Source organism: Nicotiana tabacum, chromosome 24, assembly GCF_000715075.1.
Source record: "Nicotiana tabacum cultivar K326 chromosome 24, ASM71507v2, whole genome shotgun sequence".
In the NCBI taxonomy this organism is placed as follows: domain Eukaryota; kingdom Viridiplantae; phylum Streptophyta; class Magnoliopsida; order Solanales; family Solanaceae; genus Nicotiana; species Nicotiana tabacum.
The window spans coordinates 95,241,538-95,263,895 of record NC_134103.1 but is presented as its reverse complement, the minus strand read 5'-3'; the positions used below and the strand labels follow the sequence as shown (position 1 = coordinate 95,263,895).

Genomic DNA, 22,358 nt, shown 5'->3' with positions numbered 1-22,358 from the left:
CAATGCAACTGTTATCTTTCAAGGGCTAAAGGAATTTCACAAAACCATGAAAGCAACGCTAAGCATTAACCTAGCCAGAAATTTGGACATAACAGCAAGGTAAGAAGAGCAATAGTTCTCTCTAGAAGAGATTAGGGAAATGGGTAGTCACTATAAAAATAGCAGAATCTTTTGGTTAAGTTCTATCTATGATGGTGGGAAATTGGTAAAACTATAAAGTACAACCATCTACTGACTAGGAACATCTTCTATCAAAAGGAACAAGGGGAATACAGGTGTGTCCAAGATATCTATTCACCAGGTGCTGAAACACCTTGCTTCAGTCTCTCCCTCTTTAGTTTCTTCTTGGAAACTGGCTTCTTTTTCTTTGGAGGAAGTGTTTTCTGTGCATACATGTAAAGTAAATAGTTCCCAACAAGGAACGCCAGTAAGAGCCCGCCAACAACAATTAAGACCATCAATCCTGGGTTGAATCCTTGAACTTCAACATCTTTGGTCATATTTTTCTGCAGAATACATAGATTAACAAGTGTTAATTCGTGTCAAACTCACACTTCATAGTTCAGTGCAAAATACAGAGTACACTGAAGGGAAAAAAGGTTCTACTAAGCAAAAATATGTATGACAGATAGCAAGTAACGATATATGTTGAACTCCCACTGAAAAATTCAGTGCAAAGTAATGGGTACATATCATTAAAAGGGAAAAAAGGCAGCCCGGTGCACTAAGCTACCGCTATGCGCGGGGTCTGGGGAAGGGCCGAACCACAAGAGTTTATTATACGCAGCCTTACCTGCATTTCTGCAAGAGGCTGTTTTTACGGCTCGAACCGGTGACCTCCTGGTCACATGGCAGCAACTTTATTAGTTACGTCAAGGCTTCCTTTCATATCATTAAAAGGGGAAAAAAGTTCTACTATGCCCAGAATGGTGGAGAACAACGTCTAGGCTAAACGATGAACATTACTGATTGAACATAATTATGAAAATTGTTGAAAAACAAATGGAAAGTCGAGCGCTTCGGTCTTCTGCATGGATAAGGAAGAACAAGAGTGCAGCGGGACAGGTTTTAGACTAAACAGAAATTAGCTTTTAAAGTTCCATGGTGGGTGAGCAAGTGTTGCAGATTCAGGGGCAAACTAAATCACCTAACTTTTTCCTACCCGTACACAGGGAGGAGCGATCGGAGGCGTATCTAGGGTAGAAGCTATGGGTTCAACTGAACCCTTAGCTTTTGATCATACCCTGTATTTTTGTTTAAAAAAATTATTAAATATGTATAAATAATAAATTTTGAACCCATTAAATTAGATGAGATGTCGTAGAATTGCGAATCTAAATCCATAAAGTTTAAATCTTGAATGCGCCTTTGAGTGAGCCTATTAGGTGCAGGTTCGGTTAAACCCAGTAACCTTTGCTTAGACACTGTATTTATATTAGAAATTTATTAAATAAGTCTAAATATTCAATTGTGAACCCAGTAACAAAAGATAAGCTATGAGTTCCAAGTTAAATTCAGAACCCATAAACTTCAAATCCTGGCTAACTATCTACAGGTTTGGTTTAGGTATATGGGAAAAAATCACACAGATTTTTGTTCCAGCACCTGCAATTTACCAGACGAAAAAAAGTAGCAGAACACTAGCTAGGCCAAACTCAAATCTATGATATCATTCTCTGCATTTTGTATTCCAAAACCTTCCATTTTCCTAGTACTGGGCTACTAGCTGAATTCGCAATTTGCGTTCATAACACATCTTGTGAACAAAAAAAGACACCAAATTCTGATAATCATCTCAAAATCCCCGTAAAAATGTAATAATCAATCTATAAACCCTTCTCCCACTAAAACACAGAAAAAGATCATTTCTTATCGAAGAAATATATTAAAAAGGGGGGGGGGGATGAATTGAGAAACATAAGGAGTGAAATAGAAGAGCGTACCATGGGATCAAAAGACGGAGGAGGATCTCCTTCGTAATCCATGGCTTCTAGAGAGTTCGACAAGGTAGCAAAACAGAATTCTTACTGTTAAAATTGCAGTAGGTGAATTGTTTTGCTAAAAGGTCATCGCTTTTTCTGTTTTTCCTTTGATTGGCCCCAAAAGTTTTTTTTATTTTCGTTTTGACTTACACACTTTTGATTCAGTCTTGACTTGCATACTCTCTCGGATTAGTGTGTATGCACATCTTACCCTTACCCTGTGAAGATAGAGATGATGTTTCTAATAGATAATCGGCTCAAGAAAAGTATAATCAACAGTAGTGACAAAGAACTACGAAGAGAGAAGCAGTAACACCAAGTAGAAAAATAAAACAATCAAAGCAAATGAACAACAAGCAATAATAGAGATCTAAGACTAAAAAATACAAGAATAACACTAGTACTATAGGTAAGAAAGAGATATACATATTTGAAAGAGAAATATGATTGACTACTCACTAACCTACTATCCTAATCATCAACCTCTTTACCTTTTTATCAAAGGTCATGTCATGTCTAATCACATCTTCACAATACTTCTTCGGCCTACTACTTCTCCTTGATAAAGTCGTTACTGTCAGTTTTTTTGTAAGTTGACACTAAAAAAATCTTAAACTGTTTTTCTTATATTGACAAAATTAAGCGATGTCCAAATGAATTACTTAAATATAAACTACTATTCTTTCGGAGTATACTTCTCTAAATGTTTTTTGACAAAAAATGCTCATAATAAGTAGACTTTCAACGTTTAGCCAAATAAGTCCTAAATCATGTCAAATTATGTTTTTTATAATCGTAATGGGTCGAACCTGTAGTGTTATAGTAAGTTATAACTCTCTCTCTCTCCGGTAAAATGAGGTCGAAATGAAATTTTTTCATCCATTTGATTTCATCTGGTGTCTGGTATTTGTATTGGGGTTCAACTAAATTTGAATTCACGCCGAAAAATCCACATTGGGAGTAATCGCTCCTTGACAAAAGCGATTCTATACTCAAGTCTCGAACCCGAAACCTCTAATTAAGAATGAAATAATACTAATTATCACTCTACAACAACCTTTATTGGTAAGTCGAAATGAAATTAATACCTTCCCCATGACTCTCCAAAAATATCATCTTTCATGTGAGTCCATTCACATATTCATGTCGCATTTGGTGAATAATAGAATCTAACTTCTTTTTTTTCACCAGCAAGATTCTCAGTGGAACTTGTGTGCATGTGGGATTTTATCATCTAATTTGGTCGGCATTTAATCAGTGAAGAGGAATTTTTGCAGTAATGAAAAAAAAAAAATTGGGTTAAGACGAGTATCGACTTTAATGACAAATTATACTGACATTAAGTTAATTAATCTTTGTATCTCCGAGGTTTGTCGTTGGACACTAACACGAGACACTAACACAATGGTATTGTTCATTTCCAAGGCTCAAGTATTTTAATTTGCTATTGTTGTTGTTGTAATGTTTAGATGCTCATTCTACTAGAGTGTGGTTCTTTAATTCGTAATTATGTTGATGTTTTATAATACTAATACTTTTAACTATTTTGGTTTCTGTCAGACGTATGTCTCAAGTCTCAACAATATAAAAACTGAGTTTTTATTTTATTTTATTTTTACAAGACCTAGCCAAACATCTCTCACAACAATTGAGTGTAACCAAACGTCGGCACTGTCCAATTAAGAATAAACTCTCCTTATTGGACATAGGCAATCTACATGCTCTCTCCATTCCCCTTCATTTTTTTTATCCTTTGTGACATATCATAGGCAAGAGCGGAGCTAGATGGTTAGAAAAATGTTCATATGAATACTATTTGCCGGAAAATTATATCGTACGTTTAAAATTAATTGTCTTTTATATGTTAAATCCCTTAGTGTAAATCTTGTTTCCGCCTTTATAGCGATAAAAAATTAAAAATTTCAATGGGCTAGCCTACTGCTTACAATGCATTATGCATGTAACAAATCCCTCCAAGGCTTTGAAATGTGGTTAGCAATGAAGACATTGTAAGAAAAAAGAATACGGATGATCTCCTTCTCTCTCTCCTTAGAACGAGTGAGTGGTGCCCATTTCAATGCAATCCACACGAACAATTGCGAAACACAAAAGACATTATTATAGAATGAGAAGAAATGTCCAAGAAAGGGATGGCTGGAATGGAATGTCCCTTTGAACATTTAATGAAAATGAAAGAAACAAAACTCAACCTAGCGAGCATGGTCCATGCACACACCTACCTAAGCAGCAGTGATGGAGACACCTTTAATATAAGTGAAGATTTTATTCAATCCTGCTTCACGAAAAAAATATAGATTTAATAAGGAAATTTTAATGGCGAAATACATAAACGGTTTCTTTAAGTTATCCTTAACGATCAGATAAACACTTTAAGATAGTGGGCTGAGTGAAAGTGTCTACCTAGTCGTTGATGACAACTTAAAGATCCGTTTATGTATTAAAGAAGTACAATATCTACCAATAAATATGCCTTTCTTTTGTTGATTGTCATTATACTACACTCATGCTTTACCAAACCTCTACTCAAGCTTATCATGTAGGCTTTTTGACTAAAAGATAACTTAAGAAAGCAACTTCTCACCTCACCACAAAAACAATCCACCCAACCAAAACCAAGAAAAGGACTTCATATTATCTTTTTCACTAAATTCCTGTATCTTACACTCAATGGACTACAGTATATGAAAGCAAAAGGAAAAAGATACATCATATTTTAAGCTTATTTGGTACAAATATAGTAGGAATTAAATTAATGATCAATTTATGAACAAAACAAAAAAGTTTAACTAAAAGTTGATGCTCCTTTCTTGACATGAATTAGACCAAGTCCATGCCATTGCCAACACCAGTGAAACTGTTTTCAGATGATGAAGTTGAAAGTGTGATCATACCATTCAAATCAGAAACACTATCTTGCAAAGTCATTAGGAGATGTGATGTGCTGAAACTCATAGAAGGCTTAGTTCTTGGGACAATGGGAACTTCAGTTTCACCAACTAGCATTTGGACCACACTTCTCATTGTTGGTCTAACCATAGGGTCAGGATGTGAACAAGCTAACCCAACCATTAGAACCCTTCTCATCTCTGCTTCATCAAACTCACCACAAAGTCTTGAATCAGCTGCCATTAGCAAATTCCCTTCTCTATACAACCCCCAAACCCATTCAACCAAGTTACTATTCACTCCAACTTTCTCAACTCTTGTTGTTTCCCTCTCAATTGGCCTCCTTCCACTTGCCACTTCAAGAACCACTGCTCCATAGCTAAAAACATCAGTTTTCTCGGTTGCTCTTCCGGTTAACAAGTATTCAGGAGCCAAGTAGCCCATTGTCCCGGCTGCTACCGTTGCATCGGGGGACTTATCATGTTCAACTTGTCTTGCTAATCCAAAATCACCTAATCTTGCATTGAACCCTTCATCTAACATAATGTTACTACTCTTTATATCCCTATGAATCACCTGATTTTCACATTCTTGATGTAAATATGTCAAGGCTGAAGCAACACCTAGCAAAATTTTCCTCCTATGTAGCCAAGGTAGAATCATTCTTGATTCAAATAATGCCTTATCAAGACTCCCATTAGGCATAAGATCATACACTAATAAAATTTCACCTTTCTCATGGCACCATCCTTGAAGTTTAACAAGATTTCTGTGCCTAAGTGTTCCAATTATAGATAATTCAGATAAGAACTCCGCTTTCCCTTGTCCGTTATGACTACATCTCTTGACTGCCACAATGCCACCATTGTCCGATAAAATGCCCTTGTAAACTGTCCCAAATGCGCCATGGCCTATAATCCTCATCGAATCAAAGCCTTTTGTAGCCAATTTAAGCTCTTTGTAGCTAAACTCCTTAGGCATTTTGATAACATCAGATGCCAAAAATTCAGAATTTTTCACTTTCTTGAACTTTTTGGTGTATAACCATATAAGTACCAATGTAGCAAATGCAAGAAAAAATGCACTAGCAGTCACCACACCAACAATAGCTCCAGGACCTTGTTTACAAAAATTGCTATGACATTTCCCACTGCTCTTATCTTGCATTATACTTGCACTACTATTAGACTCTGAAGGAGCCATAGAAGGCGGCCGCGACGTGACGGAATCCGCCGTGGGATTCATCAAACTAGCCGTTGGCGGAGGTGGCACAGCCGCGGCCGCCGACTTAGGACTTGCATCAAATGATGAACTAAAACTCCACCACTCAATACTATGAATCTCAGTACTCCCTTGAGTTGAACCAGAAAACCCAACAAACATGAAATCATTTACATACTCAGCAATATTCAAAACAACAGATAGAAATGGTTCTTTTGGCTTTAAATTAGAGTATGATACAAACACATTCAACTCTCCAGTAGAACCAGAATATTCAATCCAAGAATTGACTATATCACCACTCTTGAGATCAACACCAATAGAATCTAAATCACCAACTTGAGTTGAAACCATTGAATTCAGATCCAAACCAACATGATTTCCATTAATATCTTTAAACTCAACATCCATAAGGGTGTCAAATTCAACTAAAATTGTACCACTTTGTGTGCCTTTAGAATCCAAGATTCCCATATACCCACCAGCATCACCTACTGACTCATCATTAGGCGTGAGTACAAAAGCAAGACCACCACCAATAGAAGATGGGTTCAAATTAGTCACTGAAAATGAAAAGAATGTAGAGAAACTCGCCGGAAAATCAAGCCCCGGCTGCCGGAGTCTTACTGGTTTTGAATATAAAGCTTTTCCGGCGCCGGAATTTGGCACGGCAAGATCACGTGTTAACTGAACACTGTTGTTGTCACCCAAATGTGCATCTCCAAGAAGCTTCAAATTACTCAGTGTTAATGTTCCAAAGTCAAACTCAGTGATAGCAAATGCTGACTTATTACTACTGCAAAAACAGAAGAATAGTATGAACCATACAAGAATGTTGCTATATGCAGGAATTGACTTCATTGCTAGAATTTAGCAACACCCATTAAAGGATGAAGGTCAAATTGTACAAAGCTGAGGTTTTTAAGAGAAAATTCTGTGAAGTTACAAAGAAGGGGGATATTGTTTTGGCCTAAGAAATAGTGACAATGTAAGAAAGTAGAAAACTGACAGACCAGAGTGAGGATTAAGGGGAGAACAACAAGATGAAGTTTATAAGAATGTTTCTGGAAAATTCTGCATGAGTTGACTTTAATGCTAGATTTTAGCAAAACCCATTAAAGAATGAAGCTCAAATTATACAAAGCTGAGATTTTTAAGAGCAAAAGAACAATCTTTTACAAGAATTTTGTGAAGTTACAAAGAGGGTAAGATATTTTTCAGCCTTAGAAAATAGTGAGCAGAGAAGGGGCGGAAGAACAGAGAGAAGGGGTGTGAATGAAGTAGAGAATCCAAAGGATAGAAAAAGACAGGATTTTGTTGTTAGAAGACACGTATTGGCTACAACGGTAAAAATTTACTGCGTAAAGATGCCTTTTGCTCTATTTTCTTTTTACTCGAATGCACCAAAGTGGTCCCATATTTTTGTGTTGTTTTGTAGTGATTTCTGATTAGAGGATAATATTATTACTATGGGGAGGATAAGACAGGACAGGGCATGGCAGTTGATAACCAGCTTGGACAAAAACATTGGGCAATTTAATGTGGTTTTTCAGTTCTAACATAGTAATATCCTCACATCTGGCAAACATGAAATCAACTAACTCTGTGAATTTTCAAGGGTCGGTACTCAGGGATAAAGTGGAGTAATGTGGGGAAAGATACGAGATTAAATTAATATTGCGTTTGGATGGAATAAATTTATGTCGTCAACTAAATACTAATATAAATTTAAACTCAGAATTAATGAAGGATATTCTTTCTTATTCCATCAAATTTGAAAGTATTATTACTTTTAGCCCGCGTCAAAAATTATTTACATATAATAGTCAAAAAAGTATATAAAACTTGTATAATTTTTGTATATAACATACAATATATATATATATATATATATATATATATATATATATATATATATATAATATACAAATTTTATACATTTTTTCGACTATTATTTTTACAGCGGCTATACATATGTCATTTTCTAACTTATCTCACCTATAAATTAGTCCAGAAATTATAATTCCAGGTATAATCTCGGGATAATTTTGTCCGCGTATATATCACGACTAGTTAACTACACTAATAATATAGTTAAGGATTATTTTATTGCCAATGTGTATGACTCACATTCATTCTTTATAGATAAATACTCGCTATTTTTTCACCTTTTACTTGCAGTATTAGTCTTTTTTATGCGTATCGGCTATTCTTAATTAGCTAAGTCAAACGGGGTCTAAGGTTCATTGATTAAACTTCAAACTCACTTGTATTAAGGAGTACTCCTTTTTTGTCAACCCAATATTAGGACTAATATCTCAATTCTCATAATTTCTCCACACTCGAGTTTATTGTAGTCTCTCTCTTACACACACAAATATTACTTCCTTTTAAAACTTGTTTCCCTTAATTTTGATATTTTTGTTTTTTTTATTGCTTTTTGGTTTAATGGAAAAGGTAGATTCGATGGTAGAATAAAAGGCATAAATAAGTCTAATAGTATAGTTGCCTTGCTATTCTCTCAAGAAAACTAAAGTATGAAACATGTGTTTCAAACGGATCTCTCCATAAAAAGTGGGCAAAGATATAATGGATAACGTTACCACCTTTTAGCTATAAACTTCGGTTTTGTTTAAATTGTTATTTTGACTTAGTTAACATTGAAATGTGAGAAAGTTCTCTAGCAAGATGCTTGTAGTGAAAATTGGTACAAGAAAGGAAGCTAGAAAAGCAAGCCAAAAAAGAAAGAAAAGACACCACATGACTGAATCTTGTAGAAGATAGTTATACTCGTGACTGCATTTATTAATCTCTTTCATGATTTTTGAAAGTTGAGGATATTTTAAGGGGAAAATAATAATAATAATAAACACCTAGTATTTACACTTTATACTAACCCTAAAGATTTATAATAAGTAGATTTGACATACATCTCTTAGTTAATTATGATTAGTTAATGCATACTCTTATCTCTATTAATCACTTAACTATGATCAGTTAATGTGATCGGTGTGAATATGAGCGTGAATAAAATCTTGCAAATTTTTTACTCCAAAAACGTCAAAAAAGAAGAAGAGGAGGAAAAGTAGCACCATGTCCTGTTATAAAGTTGAATACTATAAAATTGTGCTTCTATAACATTGTATGGAAGAACGTTCTTTTTTATTTTCAGACAAAGACAGAGACATTCACAAGTGAATTTTAAAACGAGTTCGAACTCAAATATAATCATTTTTCTGCACTCTTTTACATTTCTTTCACTATATATATACATGAACTTTTGAAAATTGTTTCCCTCTTTAATGATTTCCCCCCTCTAATTAAGCTAGCGATGACATAATATTTTTGCTCCTGTTAATTGCTTCAATTTCTTCTTGATTCTTACTCGATCGTTATTTTTGTAGGTTAATTCATCATACACATTAACATTTCCAAGTTGAGTTTATATTCTATTAAGAAGGAGAATAAGAATAAGAGAGAAATAACAACCACTTCAATAATTTACAAGAACAACAACCTTGACAAGACAACAAGAATAATGATTTAGAATAATAATTAAAATAAGATCAAAAGAAAAATTAATCTTTCGTTTGGTAAGACAGTTGATGATGTAAAATCTTGGTCATACTTATTACAATCTACCAAGATCAGTGCTTGCTGACAGTAGTATGTTATTTTTTGTCTTGCTTCCTCTACACATGTTCTTAATTTCTTTATCCTATAAATCATGATTTTCTCAAATGAAGGAGAGCAAACAAAGAAAATGGATAAAGTTGCTTCGGTGGGGTAAACAATAAACACAAAAGGGTGTTGGGTTTTAGTTAGTATGTCTAAGATCCCATCTAGCATGTATAATTATTGTTTATAGTTTATACACATTGTAATTGATAGCATTTGATTAGTACATGCATTCATTTTTTGTTATCACTAGTTTCTGGACACGCGCATTGCACATGTACCTTTATCAATGAGTTTAAAAAAGTTACTTCAAGTTATATAATAAAAATCAACAAAGAAGTGTACGAAGTTCTTAAAAATAATGAATATTGGTCATATTAAGCTAATTCAATAAAGGAAGTAATTGTTCCACATAAGTTTTCCGATGCCTTATGGTAATTTCGATACATGGATCTGTTTAGAAATCCAGACAAAATAGCACAATGTGTTGACTTGTATTTACTTTGTTCGATCGAATTTACACTTCTTTAATGATATAACTTGAAGAGGCAAGTTTGAGTGTTGCAAGCTTGCAAGTTTTAAGAAGATGAAAAAATATCTTTAACATGAGGAACGCCACAATTATGAAAACATGGAATAACTTCTTTAATTAGCTTTATGCAGTGAAAATGTCAATGCCAACAACATCAACAACAACAACAACCAAGTATAATCTCACTAGTGGGGTTTGGGGAGGGTAGTGTGTGCGCAGACCTTACCCCTACCCTAGGGTAAAGAGGCTGTTTCCGATAGACCCTCGGCTCCCTCCCTCCAAGAACTCCCCACCTTGTTCTTGGGGTGACTCGAAACCTCTTGGTTGGAAGTGGAAGATGCTCATCAGAGCAACCCACTCTTGTATAAAATGTCAATGCCAACAAAGTAATATTTAACATGACCATGTTCGTTAGCGTTTGAGGTAGAAATTTCAACTACTTTGCAAGATTGACCTTTGATAATGTAGCCTTTCTCGCGAATAGCATATCAGCTTCTATCATCAAAGCTAGCTAACAGCAGGTCCCTTGATAGCGGCTAAAACCAATTAATAGCGACTTTTGGGTTGCTTCATGTACAACCTTTTACTAAATGTTATTTGTGACGACGGCTGAAGGTCGCCACAAAAAACACTCATTCGCGGCGAGTTCAGTCGCCACAATAGGTAAAAGATTCTGCAACCACAAGATAGTTGTGTATTAGGTCGCCACTGAATAAGACTTGTAGTAGCGACTATAGTCGCCACAACAACTAATATACCTTCAGTGGCAGCTCTTATCGCCACTATAGTATGTGATTTAGTAGCGAGAATTGTCGCTACAAAAACTAATAGATTTTGTTACAAAGTTTGGTCGCTACTAAAACTTATTTTTTCAACAGATTTTATTTTTCTAAAAACAATTAAGCTGCAACAATATTTCTATTAATATTACAGAAACGTATCATAAGAGACACCATTCAGAGCATTTCTCAAATAAAATGATAAAGGAACTTATTAAAAATTCAAAACATAGAATCTATGCATATACATGAAATGTCCCAAAAAAAAAAGGAGCAAAAATAAAATGTATTCGAGCTCCTCTTGGCTAGCATCATTTCCTCTAGAAAATTATATGTCCTCAGAATGCAGCAAGAAACTCTCATGTCCTAGAATGCAGCCAAAGGAGGGAGCGAAAATAATCCTATACAAAATCAAAAGAGAATAAAATTGGTCGTTTCCAAGTGCCGCTCTTTTGTATTATTCCATAAGAAGGCACATTATTATCTTTTACGTACACATTAGACAAATTGGTTGCTACATACAAAAGAAATTCAAGGAGATCTGTTAGTAGGCACATTTAGATACCATAAAAATGAAATGATATAATCATGTCAATATGTTTCAAAAAAATCACGTTAACGATGATAACTAAATTACTTTCTTTCATATGTAGTGCCCAAGCTACATATAACAAATTAGAACTTTCTTTACTATTTATTCACTAATCATATTTTCTGAAAAGAACAAACCTCATAAATGCCATATCATAGTGCACTCTGATGGAAGTCTAGTTTGGCAATATTAGCATTTGAAATAGTTCCCGAGTTGCTGGTATAAATTGATTCATGTTTCCTAGTCCAAGTCTATCCCAAATTCCCAATTTGCACTATGTTCTCTCTGTTTCTTCTTCTAATAGGTGCTTTACCAACTATAGTATAGTAATTTCAAGGTGAAACTACTTGATGAAGAGTACAAAGTGAACCCCCATATTCAGGCATATAAATCTATCGTGTTCTCCTATATGGTGTATCTTATGAGCTTCTCACCAGCTATAGCATATATATGTTAGGATCTTTTTGATGATATATATGCTGAAAAATAAAATAAAATCAATCTTTCTCCGAATCAATAGTTGGGACACGGACTATACGATAATAAAAATTATCGAACGTGATAATTTTATTACTCATATGAAGATCAAGTGTTCGGAAGAAAATGAAAAGCCAAGTTACAAAATAATTATAAAAACTTAACTCGAGATGGACTACACGTACTGATAAATTAACTTGTGAAAATAGAAAATTAAGGTCAGAAATTGCACTGCTCATGTAAAATTTTAAAATTAAACAGGACGTTATTCATACAACGGAAGTCTGTTGAAAATAAAAAAAGGTAGAGATTTTACCACTTCAGCGATGCATTGGGTGTGACGTTCCACTGTTTGACGACCAAAAAACTCCCCTCAATCAATGCAAGATGGCGAAAAAACAGTAAGTTAACTAACAATTAAATTTTGATACAGCCATAACTTACAAAAATAAAAACTTATCATACATTACGGGCGACCTATTCAAAGTCTCCACTAATATCTTACTTTTTGTAACGACTATATGGGTCGCCACTAAAGCTTCCACTTTTTGTGGCGTCATTTTTTGGTCGCTCCTAAAAATGTACCTTTTGTAGCACCTGAAGTGGTCGCTACTAAAAGTCATTACAAATGCCCTAATTTCTTGCAGTGATATTTAAGGAGAAGACATTAAATATAATCAGGAATATATTCAGAAAAAAGATAAATATATTGTCGATTAATGACAGTTGCGACATGAATCAGTTGTTTTTGGTAAACCGTTTACGATTCTCCTTGTTTTAACGGAATCATATACAATTCAATTATTCAAATATAACGTTTGACAAACATACTTCCATCTTCCACATTCCTTGTGTACATATCGATGAATTTTTTCCCAAATATAAAATTATTTTAAAAAGAAATTCTTGTGCACTAATGTGAATACAAATCATATATAGTTAAAAACGTAGGTAAATACCTTGAGAAAAACATTTTCCATGGTATAAGAAAGATATAATCAATTTGAAATGCAAGCATTTGAAGTCTTCAGCTCTAAACAATAGTATTCCTACATGAAGGCCTCTAAGTAGTTGCTAAAATAGATATCTTCATTGATCAAGACTTTTCCAATCAATTAAACTTTTTTACTCCAAACTTCTTTAAAATAATTTAATCAGACGTAGATAAATCCTAAAGTAATTCCTTAAGTTTCTTCCACCCATTAGGACTTCTTGGCTACATCTAACTCTCTTCTTCTCCTGAGCCGACTCTACGAAGCTAGCTTCTTCTCAGCATGCTTCTGTGCCTTAGTAGATGTGAATACTCTAGAGTCTAGAGGGATAAATCAAAAGACAAATAAGTTACTTATTTAAGAAAAAAATAAAGTTCGCACTCAGAGATCTAATTTTGGAATCTCGGTCGTCCTCCTAATAAAAAGATGGGGAAAGAGTCGGATTTATCCCTGTACTATTGTAAATAGTTTATATTTATCCTCCGTTATACTTTTCGTCCAAACCCCTCCCACCCGTTACCAAAGTAGGCAAAAACACCCTCAAACCTAACGGTTGTCCACTCTGGCACCTCGATGAACAAATAACATATAAACATGATATATTAGTGATACTTTAGAATGACAATATACATCAAGATATTTTGTCTCAATGCTTGTCCGATTGAGTCACAGAGAAAGTTCAAGTTCATAACTTATAGACAAAAATCCAACCAAGAAGTGATACACAACTAATCCTAAATTGTCTTTATGAGTCCAACCGCATTGCCATTCTTGTGGTAGAGTGCCGGTTTGACATTTGCCACAAGCTGAGTGTTAGTAAAGAGGAGCGGCACACGTTCGGTTCACCACCAGGAAGCTGGGTCTGCAACTGCAGCATAGCAATTCCATTGTTTCTCCCTACAAATCACCTTAGATAAATGAAAAGTCTTGTTTGCCATGTACCCTTTAATCCCAATATTATATATGAACTTGTAAGCAAATTATTTGTATGAAGTTTCTCAATTCTCCGAGGGAACCGGATAGACTGATCGCAGCTTCTTGGTGAAATATATGTGTGGTAGAGAAAATTCTGACTCTTCATATTGCTCCTAATTTAATGAACCAACAACAATGATGTTTCACAGCTTTTGATTCAGTGGACCTACATAAATGATGAAATTGAACAGCAGGCTCTTCACTTCCTTCAAAATTCACGTTATTAGTAAGATTATTGTAGTTATTGTCATTTATTAGAAAATATTTTTACATTCTTGTCCAAAAATAGTATAATAGTAATGTTTAATAGAAGGACAATAGTGTCGAACAAACTTATAAGGACATTTTTGTATTTTGACTTCTTACTTAGAGGTGTTCCCGCTTGTAATATAGTATGATGATATTATATACTAATTCATTTTTTGATAAATATAACAAGGTCTTGCTTTAATTTAGAATCTTTTCCTCCTGATTGAGATCTTCTAGTGTATGTAAAACAAAAATGATACTAGCAGGAAAAGGGAAGGAAGGTCGATCTCTTTTAACATTTACGTGAAAACATTAAGCTCTTTTCAAACAGAAATGAACAAAGAAAATTTGTTCGACACAATTTCACACAGTCTACTCTCTTTATTTATTCCCTCTACTTATTGTTACGAAAGAATCATTGAAGTTATAATTAGACAATTATCCGTGCGCGTGCGCGCACATATATATAGTTTACCGGATAACAATTGTGCGCGCACATATATATAGTTTACCGGATAACAATTAAATTTATATGTGATTATAAGGATATGCGGATTAAATCAATACAAATGATAAATTGCGTTAGATTAAACAAATAAAGGACGTAATAAATTGTCAATCCAAGGGGAGTGATCTCGGACTCGATAACAACTTTAATGAAATGCATGCCTTCGATCCTGGGCTCACGGTAATGAAGAACTGATGAACAAAAGTAAGAACTTTGAATAACAGAGAAAATAAGAGTATATTGCCTTGATATGCGTGTTACAATGATGCATAATGAATAGTTAGACTCCCCTTTATATAGTAGGAGAGTTTTACCTTAAGCACAATTCCAAAAGAGGTAAAAATCTTCTGTTTTACTAATCACTGATTTCTTGCCGATACGTGTCAAGATTCACGCCGTAACATCCAGCTGGGCACGGATATCACGACCCTTTGTTTATCGTGCTCGATTATCTGGTAATACTCTCCGAAGTTTTGGGGTTCGAATCGGACTTGGGGGACGTGGCCCCGATTCTTCCGAGGGCAGGTGTTTTTGCCCGGACCCCGACTCGTGGAGATCCTTGCCTCGATTCCTGTTCATTACAGTAACATCTCCGCTCCATTTACTTCATCGGGAACCAAGGCATCCAAAGGGCTCGATTTCACCCATATACAAATAGTCTCCTCGTTTATCATAGAGTAAGTTTACGAAAACGACGAGAAACGACATATGCACTTCGATTCCTTCTTCAATACGCCGTGACAGAAAGGACAAAGAATCTGAAACGTTCCGTCATTCGTGTCATTATGACTTCTAACACGCGTCAGCCATCGACAAGTCATCCCTATAAATACTTTCCTGCTTCGTTCATTTTTTACCTTTTGATAAAGCTTCTACCTTCGAGTTTTCAGGATATCACTACCCTTCTTCACACTCTAATATTTTCACCTCCGTTCTTCAAAACTTCTTAGTAAGTTGAATGTTTTTACTTATTTTCTACCCAAATCAGCGCACTTGACCTTTCACCTTTCAACCTCTCTTCATATTTTTTAAACTTTTTCCAGATAACAATGGCTAAAACTTCCAACTCTGTTCCCCAAAAGGTCGCTTCTTCTTCTTCACAACCAACCATTGAAATCGATGAGACCACTACCGATATGGTCATCCTCGAGAGGTCCGCTCCTGACGCGGCTACCGATGAACCGGCCGCCAAGCCTCCCTTGAAAATGTTCATTCCCGGGGGTTGTTCGGTTTCCGATGACTTTAAGGTTGATAAGCCCTCGTCGGTGCATGGCCGGTGTGAAGTAGTATCAAGATATTTATGCTCCATTACCGAAGACGTCCTCCCCGCGGTCTGAGAGGACTGCAACTGGGCGGGTAATGACGTAGTAGTCCCCAGGCATGCAGACGCTATCACTACCCACGTGGAGGGTTATCTAAGTGTTTACACGTATCCCTTCACGTTGGGCCCGGTGGAGCCGGTTATCTTGGATTTCTGCAAGAGGTATGAAGTATGCCTCGATCAAATCCACCTGTCACTGTGGAGGATCGTGATCCTCTTTCGTTATTTCGTGAACAAGATCGAGTCCCGCCAGTTCACCATCGATCACCTTCTCCGCCTATATAGTCCCCGAATCTTCCGAAGGGGACTAATAAAGCTCACACGTCGGGCTAGCAAAGCCTTATTCTCGAGTATTGATGAGGACCAGGACCAGGGCTAGAAGGGGCATTTTGTTCGGGTGAAGACCAAAGACTTGGTTCCCCCTGAACTTATGTCGTTCCTTGAGAAGTGAAACACATCTCGTAAGTATAGTTCCCCCTTGAACACCATTTTAGTTTCATCTCCTATTTTCTCACTGGTATTTGTGGTGGTGAAACCACCGCTCGAGTCCCAAATGCGATCCCTCGACTCAAGGAGAGGATCAAGGGAATTTGTTCACAGATGCCTTATTCCGAACGCTTATGGCGCAAACTCTCGAGGGGCCGCCGGGAGGCCCGTTCTCACAGTAAGACCCTTCTTCTAATAAGTAACACATGGCTCTCCCATTCGCATTGTATTTACCCTCTTTTCTTCATTTTTCCTTTTGCGGGTTTGCTTAAAACCATTGAGCTTAGGCCTGCAGTAGGGGACGAGGATCTGTTCTTTGACCCCTCCGCTTCGGGGATGCAGCAGGAGAAAAGAAGAAAAGGAAGGCTCCAGACTCCCCGGGCTCGGAGAAGAAGAAACCAAAGAGAATATTGGCCCGTAAGCCAAAGGAGAGTTCTTGATATTTCTCATGTCTTATTTCCTTCATCTTTTTGGAAGCCTCAGTACTCCATCACGAAAGCTTTCTTCGGTACCGGGCTGAGGTTAACCAGCTCGAGGCTGAGACCAGGGAGCTCGCCGAGAAGAGAGAGAGATGTATAAGCTTCCCAGCAAGCAACACAAAGGTGTCGTCAAGAGTCTCCGGGACGAGTTGGATACGGCTCAGAAGGAGAAGGAAATATGGACCAGCTGGCTTCAAAGAAGGAGACCGCCCGGGAGCAGATGGCATCGGTAGAGGTTCAACTCCGAGTGGCAAAAGAGAAAGCCGATGCATAGGCTCGACGAAAACGAGGACCTCCAAACTTAATTGGTCTTGGCCATTGCTGAACGGGATGCCCTTGGCAAGGAGCTCGGAATAATGAGGTCCGAGTCGGAAGCAACTAGGGCTGATGCTGAAGAGATGGTGGCCCAGTATAGGGCTGATAATGAGGTAGCCGAGGCCCACCTAAAAGTCACTATTGAATACGTGAAGCGGTTGTCTCGAAGGGAGATTCTCGAAGAGGTCCATGCCCGAGGTTTCGACCTGTCAGCCGAGGTCGAAGAGGCCAAAAGGCTCGAGGTCGAGGCCAAGAAGCTTGCTGAACCCGAGGTTGAAGAAGGCTCCGAGAGCTCCGATGAACTCGAAGATGGAGAAGACCCCGACGGCTCTGGTGACGAGGCGGGTTCTGGTGGAGATCATGCATAGGTGCCTTAGGAATGTTTCTCTTTGTTTTTGCTTTTCGTACGTTTATTTTGTTGAGGCCCTTTTCATTGGCCTTTGTAAAGACATTTAGAATGTATATATAAGGTTTTTTCCCTTTTGGCAATTTTCAAGTCTATTACCTTCAACATCCTTTTTATAATTGCAAAGATTTCAAATGCCTTAGCATGAAATAAAACAAGACTTGTTCTCGATGTAAGTTATGTTTGAAACTTTGTCACGCCCCGAACTCGGGGAGCGCGACTGGTCAAGCAAGCATGTTAGACAGTTTATATCCAAACTCACTTATGAATAAAGAGAATACTTATTTTTGTTAATTAGACAATAAGGATATCATGTATACAATACCAATTCATTACCATTAGTTACTTTATTTTAAAGTTTCAAATTACACACATTCATGGTCTGAAGTGGAACAAGTAATTCAAATACAACATAACTTGTTTGACTTCCTCAACACTAATATACAACCCACACATGTCTACGGAGCCTCTAAAAGATATAAAAGAGTATTATGATAGTGCCGGCAATAAGGCCCCGACTATACCTCAAACACAATACACAAGGAACAAAAGATACATGGCCCCGAAATGAAGTGAGGCTCACCAAGTCAGTTGGGAAGAGGGTGTACCGCTATCACTGATCAATGTCTCCTTCTTTGGAACCACCTGTATCCATTAAAGATGCAGCGCCTCCGGCAAAAGGGATGTTAGTACATATGGAATAGTACTAGTATGGATGACAAAACACCCTCTCAATAGAACGATTAATAATGCAAGCAAGAACAAACGTAATATTAGTGGAAGCCTCAAACAACATCAAACCTCAAGTTAGGACCAAGACAATGTTCAAATAAATTTTCATATTTAGTACCAATATGCCACCGTTCACAATACCACCGTACTTTTAGCATGGAGTCCGATCATGACCCGATCGGCTAGGTCGTCTCATCCGATACATCAACCACAATCACAATTTCAATTATAATTTCCAGCACAATCACCACCATGTGTGCGGCATGGTGTCCGATCACGACCCGATCGGCTAGGCCGTCTCACCATAATGATGTGTGGATCGACATCATCCTTTTCTACCATTCATCTCGTTTCATACTTCCTTCACATCTTTTCATTTCATTGGCACTAGTGGCCATAATTATAAAATCATTCTTGGCACATCGACCGTATAAAATATTTCATGCTCACATTTTTCACTTTCAATCATCATCATCATCAACAACAAGGAGTTTCAAATCAAGGTTTTTAGTACACATGTGAGCAATTAAGAGTCTTAGGCACATAGAGATTTTTCACAAAATTTGGCATAATAGCCTTCGTTTGAACTTGACTTGAAGTCGAAATTTTTTTAATGCACAACCCAAACTTTGAACACATTCTCAAATGATAACATAACATGATAAAATAATTTGGGATACATATTGAACATATATCTTTCAACACAAACTTATTTAGAATAGCCAATTTTATAATGAACCACTCGGGACTTACAAGAACGTTATGGGATTCGATTCAAAAAGAGGAGTTTAGCCAACATACCTTGCCTCGAGCTCCTTAAATTACTACAATGTTCCCAAAATCTTAGCCACTTTGATCTATTTAAAAATATAGCAAAATTGAACACAAATTAGGAAGGAGTTCATGGTTCTAGCTCATTTGAGCATTTTATCAAACATTAGGTGTGCATTAAGGTTTCAAGGTCCTCCTATGGTGGATTCCTTCATTCCCCAACCAAATATCTACCCTTTTTAGCTCAAAAACCTTCCTACAACTTTGTTGGTACATGCATGCATAGATAACACCCCATACCTAATAATCACACTCCCCATTATCCATCTTCTACCCCAAACTCAAAATTGAAGATTAGGGTACGAAACCTTACCTCTTGGATGAAGACCTTGTGACCTTTTCTTGTGAATTCTTCAAGACTTGAGCAAATATTGGTAAACAATTAGTTTAAGAACCCCCTCTTACTCTGGAGCACTTCCCCACTCTCAAAGTATCCGAATTTTACCTTACAAATGATCTTCAATGGTTATATATCGAAATATGGTCGGGTTACAAAATTAGAAAAAAAAAGCTGTGATGTAGATCTGTGGTCGCATATGTGACCGCATAACACTTCTGCGGTCTGCAAAATGGACCGCATAATGGCCCTCCGGAACTGGGCATTTCTGTGCCGGTATGCGACATGTCTACGATTCGCAGACCAATTCTGCGATTGCAGAGGGGACCGCAGAACCTCCTTCCGAAATTTCTCATGCTTGATCTGCGACAAATGTGCGACCACATAATTGATCGCAAAATATCATCCAAAATTTGCCTAATTCTCTACTTCACTCTGCGGCAGATCTGCGGTCCGCAGATCAGTTCTACGATCGCAGAACGGACCGCAGTAACGCCCTGCTCTGCCAAAAGTTTTCTTCAACTCCCTAACACATATTTTAACCCACGAATCCCCGGGTATTAGGTGAAATTTTATGGGACCTTACATCCTACCCCACTTAAGATCATTCGTCCTCGAATGAGGGTCAAAGTCCACCATTAGCATCTAACGTGACTCATCTGCTATTTCACACACTAGCAATTCTAATTTTTTTTACTAACTCCCTAAATTTCCAAAGATTCGCTAGAGTTCCCCCTGTAATTGGGCCTATCCACCTGTAAGAGAATCCTAGAAACTAATCTTAACAATATATACATAACCCAACGACACAACATGACATGAAATTAGCACCAACCATGACCTCATGAGTAATATATTATCAGAAAGGAACACCCTTAGCATAAACTGTACAAATGATACATAATTCATAGAGAACAATTTTATAGAATCGATTACATAGTTATTCAAACAAATGAGGGTATTTCTTCTTCATTTCTTCCTCGGCCTCCTAGGTGACCTCTTTAACCTGTTGGTTTTGCCATAGTACTTTCACGGAGGCAATTTATCTATTTCTCAACTTTCGAACTTGTCTATCAACAATGGCAACTGGAATTTATTCATAAGTCAATTCCTCATTAACCTCAATAGTCTCAACTAGAACAACAAGCGACGGATCTCCAACCACCTTCTTCAAAATGGATACGTGAAACACCGGGTGCACTAAGGACAACTTTGGAGGTAGTTCTAGCCTGTAAGCCACCTGACCAATCCTTTGAATAATTATGTACGGTCCGACATACCTCGGACTTAATTTCCCTTTCTTACCAAACCACATTATACCCTTCATGGAGAAACCTTCAAGAATACCCAATCATCCTCCTTGAACTCCAAATCCCTGCGACGCACATCTGAATAAGACTTATGATGACTCTGAGCGATTTTCAACCGTTCTGTAATAATCTTAACCTTCTCCATAGCTTGATGCATGAGGTCTGGCCCTATCAAATTTGCTTCCCCAATATCGAACCATCAAATAGGGGATCTACATCTCCTACCGTATAAAGTCTCGAACGGTGTCATTTGAATGCTAGCATGATAACTATTGTTGTAAGAAAATTCTACGAATGGAAAATGATCATCCCAGCTACCCTTGAAGACTATAACACAAGCGCACAACATATCCTCAAGCGTCTGAATAGTCTGCTCTGCCTGCCCGTTAGTCTGCGGATGAAAGGTTGTATTAAGATTCACCTGAGTACCCAAACCTTGCTGAAATTTCTTCCAAACATTAGCAGTGAACTGTGACCCTTAATTTGAGATAATAGAAATTGGAGTGCCATGCAACCTGACTATTTCCTTAATATACAACTGAGCATATTATTCTGAAGTGTCGGTAGCCTTAATAGGTAAGAAGTGAGATGATTTCATGAGTCGATCCACAATCACCCAAATTGAGTCGAACTTGCAAGGCGTATGAGGTAGTTCTACCACAAAGTCCATATTGATCATCTCCCACTCCCACATTGGAATATCTATGTTTTGTGCCAACCCATCGGGCCTTTGGTGTTCGGCCTTTACTTGTTGATAATTTTGACATCTTGCCATGATTCCGCTACATCCCGTTTCATATCATTCCACCGGTAGATTTCCTTAAGGTCATGGTACATATCTGTAGAGCCTGGGTGCATGGAATACCTAGAAGTGTGAGCTTCGATCATGATTCTTTCCCGGAGACCATCTACATTTAGAACACACAGTCGCCCTTGGTACCTTAGTGTACCATCATCTATGCCAAGAGAAATGGACATGGTATTATGTTTATGAATCCCCTCCTTCAATTTTACCCACAATGGATCGTTCTATTTCTTCCCCTTGACCTCCACCACAAACGATGATTCAGCCCTATTCTGCATAATCACTCCTTGTTCACTAGAGTCTGTAAGACGAACTCGCAAACTAGCCAACTGATGAACCTCCTTGGCCAACTGCCTTTGATATGCCTCTAAGTGATCCAAACTGCCCATATATTTCCGCCTAAGAGCATCGGCCACAATATTAGCCTTCCCCGAATGATATAGA

General features: G+C 37.1%; 2 protein-coding genes across 2 annotated transcripts; both read right to left on the bottom strand.

Moving 5' to 3' along the window:
• Positions 1–52: 52 nt before the first annotated feature.
• Positions 53–2,102, bottom strand: LOC107767519 (DNA-binding protein S1FA). The gene is made up of 2 exons (XM_016586574.2): positions 1,944–2,102; positions 53–506 (listed from the first exon to the last, which is right to left on the bottom strand). Exons 1-2 carry the CDS (start codon positions 1,983–1,985, stop codon positions 291–293), a joined length of 258 nt encoding a protein of 85 aa, XP_016442060.1. The 5' UTR covers positions 1,986–2,102; the 3' UTR covers positions 53–290.
• A 2,500-nt stretch (positions 2,103–4,602) lies between these two features.
• LOC107767366 (L-type lectin-domain containing receptor kinase VIII.1-like) lies at positions 4,603–7,420 on the bottom strand. The gene has a single exon (XM_016586380.2). The coding sequence runs from the start codon at positions 6,969–6,971 to the stop codon at positions 4,821–4,823; it is 2,151 nt and encodes a 716-aa protein (XP_016441866.2). The 5' UTR covers positions 6,972–7,420; the 3' UTR covers positions 4,603–4,820.
• Between the last annotated feature and the right edge of the window lie 14,938 nt (positions 7,421–22,358).

Coding starts and splice junctions, on each gene's coding strand:
- LOC107767519 (XM_016586574.2), bottom strand. CDS start 1,985: ATGGATTACGAAGGAGATCCTCCTCCGTCTTTTGATCCCATG. Junction 507..1,943: donor CTCCGTCTTTTGATCCCATG/GTACGCTCTTCT, acceptor TGTATTCTGCAG/AAAAATATGACCAAAGATGT.
- LOC107767366 (XM_016586380.2), bottom strand. CDS start 6,971: ATGAAGTCAATTCCTGCATATAGCAACATTCTTGTATGGTTCATACTA.